The following is a 16638-nucleotide window of genomic DNA, read 5'->3' as shown; positions in this document are numbered from 1 at the left end:
TATGGTGAAAGTTTCAGAAAATAGAAAATTTTCTGAAACTTTCACCATATTTAATGCAATGAAATAAATTGTATTCTCATACTTCCAAGATTCCTTTTCTGATATTTGCTTTATTATTATTCCAATGGCTAAGCATTGTGGTATAGGGTAGTTGTGGCACATTATTTTCTACACTAGAAAATATAAGAATTATAAATCCTACCTAGAAAAGTTAAAAGAGGGATATTTACCCTGTATTATATAGTCTACCTGAGAAAACTGTTTTAAAAGCAAAAAATGCTCAAACTAAGACTTTTTAGAAAGTAATTTTTCTCAGGTGTTCAAAACTATAGTTAATCTTTCTTTTTTTTTTATATATATATATATGAAATTTATTGACAAATTGGTTTCCATACAACACCCAGTGCTCATCCCAAAAGGTGCCCTCCTCAATACCCATCACCCACCCTCCCCTCCCTCCCACCCCCCATCAACCCTCAGTTTGTTCTCAGTTTTTAACAGTCTCTTATGCTTTGGCTCTCTCCCACTCTAACGTCTTTTTTTTTTTTTTCCTTCCCCTCCCCCATGGGTTCCTGTTGAGTTTCTCAGGATCCACATAAGAGTGAAACCATATGGTATCTGTCTTTCTCTGTATGGCTTATTTCACTTAGCATTACACTCTCCAGTTCCATCCACGTTGCTACAAAAGGCCATATTTCATTTTTTCTCATTGCTACGTAGTATTCCATTGTGTATATAAACCACAATTTCTTTATCCATTCATCAGTTGATGGACATTTAGGCTCTTTCCATAATTTGGCTATTGTTGAGAGTGCTGCTATGAACGTTGGGGTACAAGTGCCCCTATGCATCAGTACTCCTGTATCCCTTGGGTAAATTCCTAGCAGTGCTATTGCTGGGTCATAGGGTAGGTCTATTTTTAATTTTCTGAGGAACCTCCACACTGCTTTCCAGAGCGGCTGCACCAATTTGCATTCCCACCAACAGTGCAAGAGGGTTCCCGTTTCTCCAGCATCTATAGTCTCCTGATTTGTTCATTTTGGCCACTCTGACTGGTGTGAGGTGATACCTGAGTGTGGTTTTGATTTGTATTTCCCTGATGAGGAGCGACGCTGAACATCTTTTCATGTGCCTGTTGGCCATCTGGATGTCTTCTTTAGAGAAGTGTCTATTCATGTTTTCTGCCCATTTCTTCACTGGGTTATTTGTTTTTCGGGTGTGGAGTTTGGTGAGCTCTTTATAGATTTTAGATACTAGCCCTTTGTCCAATATGTCATTTGCAAATATCTTTTCCCATTCCGTTGGTTGCCTTTTAGTTTTGTTGGTTGTTTCCTTTGCTGTGCAGAAGCTTTTTATCTTCATAAGGTCCCAGTAATTCACTTTTGCTTTTAATTCCCTTGCCTTTGGGGATGTGTCGAGGAAGAGATTGCTACGGCTGAGGTCAGAGAGGTCTTTTCCTGCTTTCTCCTCTAAGGTTCTGATGGTTTCCTGTCTCACATTTAGGTCCTTTATCCATTTTGAGTTTATTTTTGTAAATGGTGTGAGAAAATGGTCCAGTTTCAACCTTCTGCATGTTGCTGTCCAGTTCTCCCAGCACCATTTGTTAAAGAGACTGTCTTTTTTCCATTGGATGTTCTTTCCTGCTTTGTCAAAGATGAGTTGGCCATACGTTTGTGGGTCTAGTTCTGGGGTTTCTATTCTATTCCATTGGTCTGTGTGTCTGTTTTTGTGCCAATACCATGCTGTCTTGATGATTACAGCTTTGTAGTAGAGGCTAAAGTCTGGGATTGTGATGCCTCCTGCTTTGGTCTTCTTCTTCAAAATTCCTTTGGCTATTCGGGGCCTTTTGTGATTCCATATGAATTTTAGGATTGCTTGTTCTAGTTTTGAGAAGAATGCTGGTGCAATTTTGATTGGGATTGCATTGAATGTGTAGATAGCTTTGGGTAGTATTGACATTTTGACAATATTTATTTTTCCAATCCATGAGCAGGGAATGTCTTTCCATTTCTTTAAATCTTCTTCAATTACCTTCATAAGCTTTCTATAGTTTTCAGCATATAGATCCTTTACATCTTTGGTTAGATTTATTCCTAGGTATTTTATGCTTCTTGGTGCAATTGTGAATGGGATCATTTTCTTTATTTGTCTTTCTGTTGCTTCATTGTTAGTGTATAAGAATGCAACTGATTTCTGTACATTGATTTTGTATCCTGCAACTTTGCTGAATTCATGTATCAGTTCTAGCAGACTTTTGGTGGAGTCTATCGGATTTTCCATGTATAATATCATGTCATCTGCAAAAAGCGAAAGCTTGACTTCATCTTTGCCAATTTTGATGCCTTTGATTTCCTTTTGTTGTCTGATTGCTGATGCTAGAATTTCCAGCACTATGTTAAACAACAGCGGTGAGAGTGGGCATCCCTGTCGTATAGTTAATGTTTCATACATGTTTGAATGGGAGAAAGACAGTGTTTCAATTCCAGAACAACAACAAAAAAATTAAACTAGAATGTAGTTGAGATCTCAGCAGAGTTCCCAGCTTCCTCCTGGAATAGGAAATGATTTGGGCTTAATTGGCTTTCTTAGATTAGGCAAAAATCCGACCCCCGGGGGTGGTCGGGAGAACCTGGGATATTGGACCGGCAAACTTGAGCATTTGATGGGCAACGGAGTTAAATTACATTAAGAAAAAGTGATACACACATGTTAACTTTTCTCCGCATGCTTGTTACAGAGCTGTTGGGGATTAATAGCATTAACTCCAGCACAGGGTCACAAGTTCTTCCTTTTTTGAAAATAAAATAGCTCTTATTTTAAAAAGAACATTTTTATTTTAACTGTCTTCATTCCATTATCTCACATTTCATAATGTCACTAGCCCACAGCCCCCACTTTGCACTTAGACGGTTTTCCAACAGTGCTTAAATGTCAGGTGTAAGAGTCAAACGTCATAGTTGTAAATAGGCATTAAAGTTGAACTTTTCCAGATTGAACCATTTTGGCCCGCGAAACCTTAATATGATACGTTAATCAGGTCCATATGGTTCAAATAAATTTTGTTTGGTGTATCATCATCTCCTAAAATGTCTTTCCAGTTTAAATAGTTATTTATTTACTCCACCACATTTGGCAAAAACATTGCCTTTTTAAGTCCTAAAGTCCTTCTGCTCACATTAACCTCCTCTGTTTCCCTAGCTCTTTATTTAGGGAATAGTCCAAAATCTGATTATTCTGTAGCAGACGAAATATGAAAGATGCTACAGTCAATGACTCTAACACTATGTAAATGTTAAGAACATTATAAAAAATTAGAATTACGTTTACATGTCCCTCAGCCACACAAACAACTTTTCAACATTTCAACCCCACGTCGCACCATAAACTCTTGATGTCCTGAGAAGAGAGCTGTCGAATCTACCTCCTTTTGAAGGAAGTTTTCGAAGAGGCTCATGAGAAAGGCAGGCAGAGCCTTTCATACAGAGCATCACCATCAATCAGATACCTGAAGGGGTATTTTTGGTGGGTTGTGATCTTGGGAGGGAGTATGCTTTTCAGAGAAGGGCCAGCACATGACCTGAGAGTGAGTATCAAGGTCTCTGTTTCATAGGACATGTATGATGAACTGATGATGACCATTGGCTCCTGGCGGAGTAGTCTGAACCAGAATCTTGCCCTCAAGAGTCAGTACGAAAGGGCCCTACAAGATCTGGCTGACCTGCTGGAGACTGGACAGGAGAAGATGGCAGGTGACCAGAAAATCATTGTGTCTTCCAAGGAGGAAATTCAACAACTGCTTGACAAACATAAGGTAGAAAGGGACGGGGGGGGGGGGGGGGGGGGGGGGGGGGGGTATATAGTTGCAAAAGTATGTTCTTAATCACTGTTATTTATGTATATATACACACACACACACACACATATATATAGTAAAATAGTAAAACCTATTATTATCAATCTTTTATGAGTTCCTCCTTGCATAAATTACTCTTTAAAATTAAGCAACAAATGTATGTTCAAACCCATGGGCATTCAGTAGCCCAGGAAAATTATAGAGGATAGGTTTCTATAATTTTGTGAGTTAAAAAGAATACCAACGTTCCTAGTAATTTTAATTATCACTTCCTCACTAGTATTAGCCAGGCTTTCTCCTATCATAAATTACAACCAGTGGGAAACTTGGGGACTTTCTTTGAAGTGCCCAGCTTCCTTCTTAATTCTGCTTTTGTCCTCTGTGTCTTTTATGCCCATTTATTCCTCTAGTCCTAGGTGTTTTCTCTGCCTTCTGTTGCCCTGGACAAAGGCTCCTCTCTGTGCCCTGGGAATGCAGAGCTGCCCACTCGGCTGTGGGATGGGGTTTCTGTCTCTTACGTGTATCACTCAGTTCCTCTGGCCCTTAAGTACATGCTCCTCTGGTTGCTGTAGGCCTCCAGAGTTTATTCTTGGGGACAGTGAGTCCTCTTACTACATGATCAAACCTGGGGGGCCTGAGATTGCCATGTTCCATGGCCAAGCTCAGGTTAGACACTACTCCTTAATAAAGGAATGCCTGTTTAATGTGCACACAACAAATAACTCTTGCATTATTAAAATGATTACAGAAAGAAGAGTTTGCCAGTCTAGAAACCCAAACTCTCAGACTGTAGGAATGTCATATGCATGGAAACTTTGAAAATCCCGTTGGATTATAGATAGTTAACATTATGCTAGTTAACATGTAGCTCTTAACATGTGGTGTCTTATAAAGGTAAATTTTGGGGGGGAGGGGGAATTGCACTTCTTGCTATTTTTCCCAGGGAGTTTTGTCCAAAACTTTGTGATTTATTAAAGCCTTATCATTTGGCTTTGAAAACATTGCTTTAAAGTTCACAGCTGGTTTTCCTCAAATCTTTGACAACAGCAATAAAGTATCATGCTGAGTTATTCCAGAGAGGAAGCTGGGATCAATGAGCGTAAATAACAGAGACGTAGGCTCAATAGGTAAAGAACTCTAGAAGGATTTGGTTGCATGGAACAGATAACTCTCCTGGCCATGGGAAGACCATCCAAGGCCATTAGCAGGAGATTGGGTTGTAAAATGAATATCAGTTTTTGGTGCATGTTGGGCTAAATGACCTCCAAGTTCTCTTCCCACTTGAAGAGTCTATGATTTAATAGTTGTCAGTGAAAAATGAAGATACTGGCTTCTGTTGACCAGACGTTTTCTGAGGGAGAGCTCTATAGTGAACATGTTCTATATAGACTGGGTGGTTCAGGGTCCTCACCCACAAAATGGGAACTAAAACTACCTACCTCATAGAATTGTTACAAGGTTAACTGAGTTGGTCAGTAAAGCATTGGTAGAGTTTTAGCATATAGCACACACTAAATATTGTTATCAACTCCCAGCCCTTCAGCCCTAACCACAGTGGAGGGAACAGGAAATGGGATGAGCTCTGTCTCCCTCCTCTGGGGCCTGTTACACATAAAAAATTAACATTTAAAAATACATTTGTAGGACTGTGCAAGGCCTACCATTCTGTCGTGTGTAAGTATAATAAAAGGGAAATTTAAAACTGCGTAACAGCAATCCGTACATGTCAGGCTGTGCTTGGCAGTGAGTATTGGAGCACAACAAATGCTCTGGGAATTCGGAAGAGTAGAGTTCAAGCCCAACCATAAAGGAAGGAAAGTCATGAATGTGTCAAGTGAGGACATCTTGGGAAGTATGGCATATACACAGAGGCCAAAGAGAGGAGACTGGTTGCCAATGTGTCTGAGGGACAAGGGAGGCCAATTTGTGTGGTGGAGTTAATGAGAGTCTTCCAGATCGTATACAGGGATGAGGCATTTGGAGAGCAGAGGAGTTTTATCAACAGCTGGTCCCATCCGAAGGGCTCTGTTTGCAGGGACAGAGTATCTACAGCACATCACATGTCAGTGCACTTGAGGGGAGGGATGAGAGGCCAATTAAGAGACTGGAGTTCCCGTCTCTGCAGGAAGCCATGAGTGCCTACGTGAGGCAGGGTCTTGCAGAGGTGGGAAGATAATGCTCATATATTGCCTGAGTTCCATCAGCTTTTACATGTGAAGCGGCTTTTATTGTAAGGTGGTATATGAATGAGTCCCTGACCTCTTTCTACCTGACAAATTGCAGGAATACTTTCAAGGCCTGGAATCTCATATGATCCTGACGGAGACACTCTTCAGAAAGATAATCAACTTTGCGGTCCTACAAGAAACACAGTTCCACACAGAACTGATGACACAGGCTTCAGCTGTACTGAAACGGGCCCACAAGAGGGGTGTGGAGTTGGAGTACATTCTAGAGGTGAGACTCCTGATGTAACATCTTTCCTACAGCAGACTCAACTGCAAAGCATACCCTTAATGGAAGATGTATTTATTCGTGCAATTCACCTCAGAATTGGAACTCCCAATTCTTGGAGTCCCTCAGACTCAGCCTCGTGTTCTGTCTTGTTTCCCTTGTATTTCCTATTTATGTTTGGAAAAGGCTGTGCCATGCCGTGAGTCAGCTAGATTTATCGAATACTGACTTTGGACAGGGCGTGATGGTATTTGGGGTTTTGACAGTGAGACTAAAGAGTGGCCGATCTTTGCTATCCATTATTGAAAAAGACTTCACATGATTTTTAAGAAGACTTTCCAGTTTCAAATGAAATAAAAATGAGAATTTAGGAGCAAGTGGTTTGGGATTTCTCCTTAGTAGAATGTCTATGCTATATATGTATATTTATTAAATGTTTGTGGTAGCTTTTTTTGTTGTGAATGTAACATATTTACTTTGCTTTACTACATGAAGTAAACACACCCTGCCCTTTTGCTGAAATCATGCCCTCATCATTACTGTGGTAAAGAATGAAACCACGCATATCAGATGCCTGATATGTTCCAGATGCACTATGTACATTATCATTTCATCCTCACGATGGACAAGATAGTTGTTATTATCCCCATTTGTTTAATGTTATAAATTAAACATTTTTAATGTTATACATGTTATAAATTAAACTTCTCTGAGGTTCAGAGAAGTTTAGTAACTTGCCCACGCTCATACTGCTGGTTGGTTATAGACACCCAAGCGTGTTTGCAATGCTTTTCAGGGTCGCCATCTGATTACTTGCTTCAAAGCCATCTTTTGCTTCCCAAAGCAAACAAAACACAAACATCTCCAACTAACTATGTATTTTTTATTTTTTAATTTGTTTTGAGTGAGAGAGAGAGAGAGAGAGAAAGAGAGAGCAGAAGAGGGGCAAAGAGAGAGGAAGAGAGAGAATCCCAAGCATCAGCTCAGAGCCTGACACAGGGCTTGAACTCGAACTCATGAACCATGAGATCGTGACCTGAGCCAAAATCAAGAGTGGGGTGCTTAACTGACTTGAGCCACTCAGGCGCCCTTCCAACATAACTTTGAAGTGAATCTGTTGAATGCGTACTTTGCACAAAAAGAAGATCGTGGTTCTTTAATGAGGATATTTTTTTAATGTTTATTTATTTTTAAGAGAGAGAGAGAGAGAGAATATGAGTGGGGAAGGGGCAGAGAGAGGGGGAGACACAGAATCCGAAGCAGGCTCCAGGTTCTGAGCTGTCAGCACAGAGCCTGACACGGGGCTCGAACTCACGGACTGCGAGATCATGACCTGAACTGAAGTCGGACGTTCAACTGAATGAGCCACCTGGGTGCCCCATAATAAGAATTTTTTAGCTTACAGACTGATACTGTGTTTCTAGACATGGTCTCATCTGGATGAAGACCACCAGGCGCTCAGCAAACAGCTGGAGGTGGTGGAAAGTAGCATCCCAAGTGTGGGATTGGTGGAGGAGAGCGAGGAGAGGCTCATCGACCGGATAACACTCTACCAGGTCAGCGTCCAATGGCATCTCAGTGTGAAAAGTTGCCACATTTCCTTTTGAAACTTCCCTGTGGTTTTAACTGAATCTAAACAAACTTGTAGTCAAATATTTTACTAAGTACTTTTACTTTTATTTCAAGCTATTAACATTGTTGAAAGCAGATAGATTTTAAGTATTTGTTTTATAATAGGAACATAAGATCTTTTTTCTTCTTTTTTTTTTCCTGTTTATTTACTTTTGATAGAGAGGCTGAGTGTGAGCAGGGGAGGGGCAGAGAGAGAGAGGGAGACAGAGAATTCGAAGCGGGCTCCAGGCTCTGAGCTGTCAGCACAGAGCCCGACGCGGGTGCTCGAACCCACGAACCGCGAGATCCTGACTTGAGCCGAAGTCGGCCATGTGACCAACTGAGCCACCCAGGCGCCCTCTTTTTTCTTTATTTAATGTGAGATCTCTTTTTGAAAATTCAACTGAGCATTTTCTGTGGTGCGTGTTGGTGTTACAGCTTGATAGTTTTAAATGTACCTAAAGTTACTACAGAAAAAAAAAAAGAAAAAAGAAGGGCATCTATACTTAAATATAGGTGAGCCATCTCAACGTTTCCTGGGTGCAAACGGTTGAATTCTGACTAATAGGGAACGGAACATTACGAGCACCAGAGAAACTATAATTCTTGAAGAGAAAAAAAATGCATCATCCAAAGTTTTAACCTGGTATTTTCAATCAATTTTAGCATTTGAAATCCAGCCTTCATGAATACCAGCCCAAACTATATCAGGTGTTAGATGATGGGAAACGACTGCTCATATCCATTAGCTGCTCAGATCTAGAAAGCCAGCTCAATCAACTGGGAGAACAGTGGTTGGATAATACCAACAAAGTGTCGAAGGAACTTCACAGATTGGAAACAGTACTGAAACACTGGACCAGGTAATACAATGGCTGTTACACATAGTTTTAGATTAGCGCTGCGGGCTCTTTCTAACACTAGTGGGTATGGGCTTAAAGAAGATAAGGTCCCCCTAGGCACTTATCTTGTAATTTGGAAAATAAAGGCGAAAACAAAGGCTTCCCTCCCTTAGATTCTTGGACAATTGTATAAACACGCAAGTAGAAGTGGGCAGGGAAGCAGGTACCCAATGCCCCTTACCTTTGAGCTCTGATCCTCCCTTGCCTATTGGCTGTACATGGGTGTTCACAGGAAAACCTTAGAAGGGGACATAGAATGAAATTATGTTCGAGAAAGTAAGGGCAATGGGAAGTATTCAGGAGAAGTGGAGGGTTGATTTTACATCATGAAGTACTCTATTTCTATGCCACCTTTACTTCTAAGAACTTTTAATAATAGTCATCTAATATTTTCTAAATATTCTCATTGTGAATGAGTAGGAGAAAGATACATACTTTTTTTTTGCATTCAGCTTAGAAATGGGAAAGCTGAAGCTTGCTTAATGTTTAAATTTGAAGGGAATTTGAGAGTGTCCCATGCAGGGCATTATTCTCCCAGACCTGTTGTATCTCTTGTTTTAAAATTGGCCTTGCTGAATAACATGGGTTAGCAGAAAGGAGGTATCAGAGGTTTACTTGATAGATGCATTAATATAATTACAGATATCAAAGCGAATCTGCAGAACTTATTCACTGGTTACAGTCTGCAAAAGACAGGCTAGAATTTTGGACTCAACAGTCTGTGACAGTCCCACAAGAACTGGAAATGGTCCGTGATCATCTAAATGCTTTCCTGGTAAGCCTAAGAATCTAAAACATTTGATTCAATTTTATATACTTAGTAAGCCAAGCTGAAGAGAATTTGTCAATGTTAACTATGTGTGGTCAATAATTATGCAAAATACTAGGGTTCAACATTGCCTCATTAAAGTAATTTTCAAGGAAGCGGGCTCCAGGCTCTGAGCTGTCAGCACAGAGCCCGACGCGGGTGCTCGAACCCACGAACCGTGAGATCCTGACTTGAGCCGAAGTCGGCCATGTGACCAACTGAGCCATTTCAAGGAATGGCTTCATTGTTGGCTTTCATTCGAGGCAATGGTATACTTTCTTTTTCTTTTTTTTTTTTTTTTTTGGTCCTCTGGAGTGCTTAGCATAACTCCTCTTGAAGACGTATAGAAAAATTGTTTATGTAGTAAATGGTTCTCTTTTCTTAAATTAAAGGTCTAACTATTTAATCCTGATTTGAACATTGCTGCTCCTTTTAGGAGTTTTCCAAAGAAGTGGATGCGAAATCTTCCCTGAAATCATCTGTTCTGAGCATCGGAAATCAGCTTCTTCGATTAAAGAAAGTGGACACGGCTTCCCTACGTTCAGAACTGTCACACATTGACAGCCAGTGGACTGATCTGCTGACAAATATTCCGACTGTACAGGAAAAGCTCCACCAGGTATAGAAATAATCATAGGTTTAATTCATAACCATTGATTTAAGCAGTAGTCAATGGAAAGAGTGCTAATCTGCTTTTGCTTTCAAATGGAGATCTGCTCTGTCATGGACAGTTTGCCTTTTCTCTCTTCCATTGTTCTGCACACTAAAGGTGAGCTGTTCTACAAAGCCATACCTACAAATGTCATTTCTTCCAAGGACAACTTCTTTAGTGTGTGTGTGTGTGTGTGTGTGTGTGTGTAGTTGTAGTAGAAACTTCATCTGGCCTTGTGTAAACTGTTTCTTTGTAAAATGTGGGTCGCTCCACTTCCCTCATAAAGTGAATAGTTACAAGAATTCAATCACAATGTATTTTCAAGACTTATAATCTCGCCCATAATAGAGCAACTGGCATTCAATAAATTTAAGTACTTCCCTTCTCTGGAAATATACCTCCCTTCCCTGGATCCCAGACAATGTATATTTACCTCTCTTTGATATTCATCACTCTACCAGGTATGATAGCTGTGTTTAATGTTTGGGTCTTATCCTTCCTAGTCAACAACTATATATTTCCAGGAGGGGCAGGAAATATCTCGCAATCATCTCTATATCTTTCTGCACCACATAGAAGTTCATAAATATTGTAAATGATTGCCCTTGTTCCTCCAAATCATTGTAATAAGTAACTGCAAAAACGTATGTTAGATTAAGTAAGATTCATAAATCTAACTATATTTTAGTTAAAGAGTAAGGAAATTGGCCATGCTCTTAGGAATAAATATTAGAGTGCCAAAAATCTAGAAAATGATAGTTTGTAATGTGGTATTTTTCTTTCTTCCTTTAACATTCCTGAGTCATAATACACAGAAATTTTTACAAGATAATTAATAAAATACATCTGTTGAATGTTTTGTAGTTAGGTTTTTTTTAACTCATAAAACTAGCTATAAAATAAGAATAATATTTCCTTCTTGCTGGTATTTTGATTAATTAGTTAGTGTTTATGCAATGTTTATAGTATTGGATGTCAAGTGAACATAAGATGCCTATTATTGTTCATTGTTTGCCTGATGTTTAATTTCAAGCTTGTAATAAGGTTAAGATCCAAAAATGTCATTAAGAAGTGTTATCTCTTTTGGCACGTCAATAAATATTAACGTAGGGTTTTGGGGTTGGCAGAAAGTTGGTCTGAATTTTAACCCTTGTGCCTTCATTCTGTCTCTTACTTGGGCAGCTCCAGATGGATAAGCTGCCGTCCCGCCATGCCATTTCTGAACTGACGACTTGGATTTCTCTAATGGAAAATGTTATTCAAAAGGATGAAGAGAACATAAAAAATTCGATAGGTTACAAGGCATTTCATGAATACCTTCAGAAATACAAGGTAGTGGAATTTTTTTTTTCTTTTAACTTTTCATATTTTAGGACTAGCTCATTCAAAAGAACTCAAAACTCAAATTATGCACATCAGATTTTGGAGTGGATGTTTCATACATAGTGACCAGATAAGGGTACAAGGGTAAAAAAAAACTGCCTCCCTAGTTGTAGACATAGAAAAGCTGTCCGGTGTTAGGAATAATTTTTAAAAATTTTTTTCAATGTTTATTTATTCTGAGAGAGAGAGAGAGAGAGACAGAGAGGGCAAGCCAGCAGGGGGAGGGCAGAGAGAGAGGGAGACAGAGGATCCTAAGCAGGCTCCACTCTGTCAGTGCACGGCTCGATGCGGGGCTCGAACCCATGAATTGCAAGATCATGACCTGAGCAGAAATCAAGAGTCGGTCGGTTAATCAACTGAGCCACCCAGGTGCCCCAGGAATAATTCTGAATAAGATTTTGTGTCATTTAAAAAATAATAAAAATAAATGCTATAATTTATGAGTATGTTATAGTGAGGTTAGACAATTTATCCAATTCTACATACATTCTCTACCTAAAATGTATACATATATTTATATTCAATATATTAATAAATTCAAAATTTTATAAATTTTTATATATTCAAGTCAGTAATTTATACTTTTATAAATTCAGTATGTTCATATATGTATATATTCAATTTCTGATAATAACGAGTTATAGAATTATAAGCAGATTGTGTCATTTGGACTAAATCACAGAAATGATAAGATTAAAGTTGTTTAAGGCTTTCCAATTCCTGATAAAATATAAGACATTTATGTGCATAACCTTGTTTCTTTATTTTCTCCCTTCACTTTTCAGGGTTTTAAGATAGATATTAACTGTAAACAGTTGACAGTTGATTTTGTGAATCAGTCCGTGCTACAAATCAGCAGTCAGGATGTGGAAAGTAAACGCAGTGACAAGACTGATTTTGCTGAGCAACTTGGAGCCATGAATAAAAGTTGGCAAATCCTGCAGGGCCTAGTGACTGAGAAGGTAAGCCACGTGGCTCTTGCTGTCCAACATGCCAAGACCAGGGACGGTCTGTAAAGAAAACTCATTTCACAAGCAGTATAGCTTCACATAGCACACAAACGTTTCTGAAGGGGACACCACTGAACCCCATTGCGCTAAATATTCTTCACTCTTGTTCATGATTTTCTCTTATTCGTCTTCTACTCTTCACCCATTGTACATTGTTTTCCTTTTTTAAAGGTGCCCCTTAACTTCTTTTGCCTTTCCAAGTTGACTTTACTTAATTACCAATACTAGTCACCAACTTATACTTTATAAGATTTGTTTTTTAATCCTCTATACAATAAGCTGTATCTTAAAAGCTCTTAATTTAGAGGGAGTAGTGGCTTGAGTAATTGGAGGAAATGGTGGCTTGAGTGCCAGTGATTTGATTTTAAAATAAAATTGCAAACTTCATTTCATTATGTGTGTTCAGATCCAGCTGTTGGAAGGCTTATTGGAATCTTGGTCAGAATATGAAAATAATGTGCAAAGTCTGAAAACTTGGTATGAAACCCAGGAAAACAAACTAAAACAACAGCATCGAATTGGAGATCAGGCTTCAGTTCAAAGCGCAATGAAAGACTGTCAGGTACGTTGCCCGGGGGGCTGACATGCATTTGTCATAGTTTCGTGGCAGGTGCCAAAGGAGTTTTCTGGCCCTGGGAGCTGAGAGTTAAATACTGAAAAAAGTTGTATTTGGTAATGAATTTCTCTGATTATGTGAGTTTATGAGGTGTTTTTTTTTTAACTATTATGTTTTTCACCTATTCAAAATAATTTGAAATTATGAGAATCTTGAGACACGCTCTGAGGTAGACACAGTGCTACCAACTCCTACAGGCTGCTCATCAGATTTAATACTTAAACATTTTGACATATTTTCCTGAATTACTCCTTTTTTTTAATATTTTATAGTGAATCCCAGACATCATGTCATTTTATTCCTGCATGCTACAATACACATCTCTAAGAAGTTGACATTTTCATACATAAACATAACATCCTTATCACCACAAAAACTTTGACAATAATCCCTTAATGCTATTCAATGCTCAGCTCATAACACCGTCTCTACAATTTTCTTTAAAACGTCTCTTTTTTTTCCAGTTAATTTATTCACATAGGGATACAACAATGTCCACATGCTACAATTGTTATTAGATCTCTTAAGCCTCCTCAGTATTTGTTAATAAAACTAACTTGTTGCAGAATCTGTAGACTGGTCCCATGTTCAGGATTAGCCTGTGGACTTCCTTTAAGATGTCCTCTGTATCCCCTGTATTTCCCACAAATGGACGTTAGCACTAGAGGCTTGACTGAGTTCTGTTTTCAACTCTAAGGAGCAGAGTGCTCCTCAGACAACAGCGTTACTTTCTCCCACGTCCTCTGCGAAGCTCCAGCAGCATCCGCTCATTCTACCCTTAATGGTGAGAGTCTCTCCTGCAAGTGGAGTGAACATGCTCTAAATGGTTTCCAGTGACTTAGGAACACTCAATATTTGCTCAGGTATTCTTGTTTATGCAAAAGAAAGTGAGTTATTGCAGGTAATGCTGTAATAAAATTTTGAAATAGTTCAGTGATTTCTAATACACGGAGCAGCTGTGATGGTTCTCTGTAGTGTTTCCCAAGAACAGCCGAAGACTCAACTATAAAATAACTCTACAGGAACGCACCTTTCCCCAAATCTTGTTTTTATATTGTAGACTCCGAAAAGAAAGGCCTTTCATAACAATCTTCCTTCCAACTGGCAATTTTTTCTGGGGGCAGATGTAAAGAAAGATCTATTTAAACTCTCAGTCAAAGCTTTTCCATTTAGAAACGGAAGAGCAGATACCTTTGTGCTGGGCTGACGCGCTAATAGATTGTAATTTCCAGCGTGCATAAATACGGCAGAACCAACATATAGAGAAATACCCTGAAATTAAAAATATGCTTCTCATCAGAAGATGGGTGTATAAAAGACTGAAGACCAAAATTATGCCTCACCTAGCCTCATAGCATTTCCGGGTTTCCAGGAGCCAGTAGTGTTTCTAATTTCGGCCATCAATTTTTGTCTATCAAAATGCGCCAAAAAATCCAGAATTTCACAATTTTACTTTGAGGGATGAGAAGTCTGACCTCTTAAGCTCCTGAGTGTTTCCATTAAAATGAAATATAATTAGCAACATTAGTGCTTCTTTGTTCTGTCATTGTGATAAACTTTACTGTTAGAAGTGAAATAATGCGTTAACTTTTCCTTTTAAAAAAAATTCATCTTTAATTTTTATTTATTTTTCAGAAGAGCATGAGTTGGGGAGGGGCAGAGGGAGAGGGAGACACAGAATCCGAAGCAGGCTTCAGGCTCTGAGCTATCAGCATAGAGCCTGACACAGGGCTTGAACTCATAAACCATGAGATCATGACTTGAACGAAAGTTGGGCACTTAAGTGACTGAGCCACCCAGGTGCCCCTAGCTTTTCCTTTTTACTTCTTTCTCTCCTACTTTTTTTTTTAAGTTTTTTTTTAACATTTATTTATTTTTCAGACAGAGACAGAGCATGAACAGGGGAGGGACAGAGAGTAGGTAGACACAGAATCTGAAACAGGCTCCAGGCTCTGAGCTGTCAGCACAGAGCCCGACGTGGGGCTCTAACTCGGGAATGGCAAGATCATGACCTGAGCTGAAGTCAGATGCTTAACTGATTGAGCCACCCAGGCACCCCTTTAAAAAAATTTTTTTTAATGTTTATTTATTTTTTGAGAGAGACAGAGACAGAGCACAGGCGGAGGAGGAGCAGAGAGCTCCTCTTTCTTTTTCATCTCATTAATGTACTTTTTGCCTGCCATTTTCCATTTTGCTTTTTTTTCATGACCGTACCTTTTATTTAACAGAGATGTTACTACCAGAAAACGAAGTGGAGGTTTGGCCAAGTTTTACTCCTTTTCGGACCCAAATTTGAGTCTCTCCCGGAAGGTCACACAAGGCAGTGTCAGGAGGGAAAGCTTGAAATGTGGTTTAAAGAACTTCACACCAATCCCAATTAGTGATTTCAAATTTAGTCATTTTTTTTTTTTTTGAAACAAAGAACAGAATGAAAGTAACCCACGCAGTTATTTTGGGGCATCACGTATAAATCACCACAGCTTAACGGCAGGTTCTATTTGGCAGTACCATAAACCTTGATAAAAATTTATTGTCATTTTTGAGAAATTGTTCCTCTGGACCAAAGTGTGATGTTCAAGCCAGCAGACTTAAATCGGTGACTGGATTCAACCATTATTTTGTTTAGAACATCTTGAATACTTTCCCACTCTTTCAGAGGTGATTTATTCATTTAAACCAACATAAAAAATGATACTTATGAATTAACTCAAGTTAAGAATGATTTATTATAGCAAAAAAATGTTAGGTTTGGCTTCTTTCGTCAGTGATCAGAAACAGAATCATCTTTTAATTATTATTGAAAGGAAAGGAAAACACACTTTCATTTTGCACAAAATATATATTTCAGTCCTGTTTCCTTCCTGGATTTTGCTTTTATGCCAACATAAATGTGCAGGGCATTTTAGGGATGTGTTTTGAAGCAATGGGTCATTCATTTAATATTGCTCACTAAAAAAAGTTAACATCTATGGGTAAATAAGGATAAATTTATTTCCAATGGTTGGATTTTAGAATCCTATTAGAGACATTATGGTTAATCTTTTAAAGAAGTAGAGAGAGAAATCCTTAAATAGTGAAATTAATGGTGTTTTCTATACTGCATAGAGGACCTATAACCCTAGTAATCATTATATTCATTCTCTGGTTAATTATCAAAGCTGTCAAAATATTGACAGAATTATGAAGTGGAAATGAAAGAACAATATTAAAAATGAAAGTGATCTCTTCAGGCTACTAATTGCATGAATTTCTAATTACTACATCAAGAAAAAAATAGCTTCATGATAATTAAGGAGAGAAAAATAAATAAATTGTTACTGATTCATGGCTGATTACCAAATAGTTGACT

At 38.7% G+C, this 16638-nt stretch overlaps 1 protein-coding gene across 1 annotated transcript in view; it reads left to right on the top strand.

Annotated features, from left to right (window-relative positions):
• Window positions 1-16638, top strand: part of SYNE1 (spectrin repeat containing nuclear envelope protein 1) — a 480852-nt gene that overhangs the window by 366327 nt on the left and 97887 nt on the right. Inside the window, 9 exon segments of the mRNA XM_030316617.2 lie at window positions 3611-3811; window positions 6137-6310; window positions 7732-7863; window positions 8585-8781; window positions 9463-9595; window positions 10065-10247; window positions 11463-11612; window positions 12449-12625; window positions 13080-13235. Coding sequence (XP_030172477.1) covers window positions 3611-3811; window positions 6137-6310; window positions 7732-7863; window positions 8585-8781; window positions 9463-9595; window positions 10065-10247; window positions 11463-11612; window positions 12449-12625; window positions 13080-13235 — 1503 coding nt within the window.

This window comes from Lynx canadensis, chromosome B2 (assembly GCF_007474595.2).
Source record: "Lynx canadensis isolate LIC74 chromosome B2, mLynCan4.pri.v2, whole genome shotgun sequence".
In the NCBI taxonomy this organism is placed as follows: Eukaryota; Metazoa; Chordata; class Mammalia; order Carnivora; family Felidae; genus Lynx; species Lynx canadensis.
Note: the sequence above shows the minus strand (reverse complement) of the source record. Positions and strands in the feature narration are given on the sequence as shown.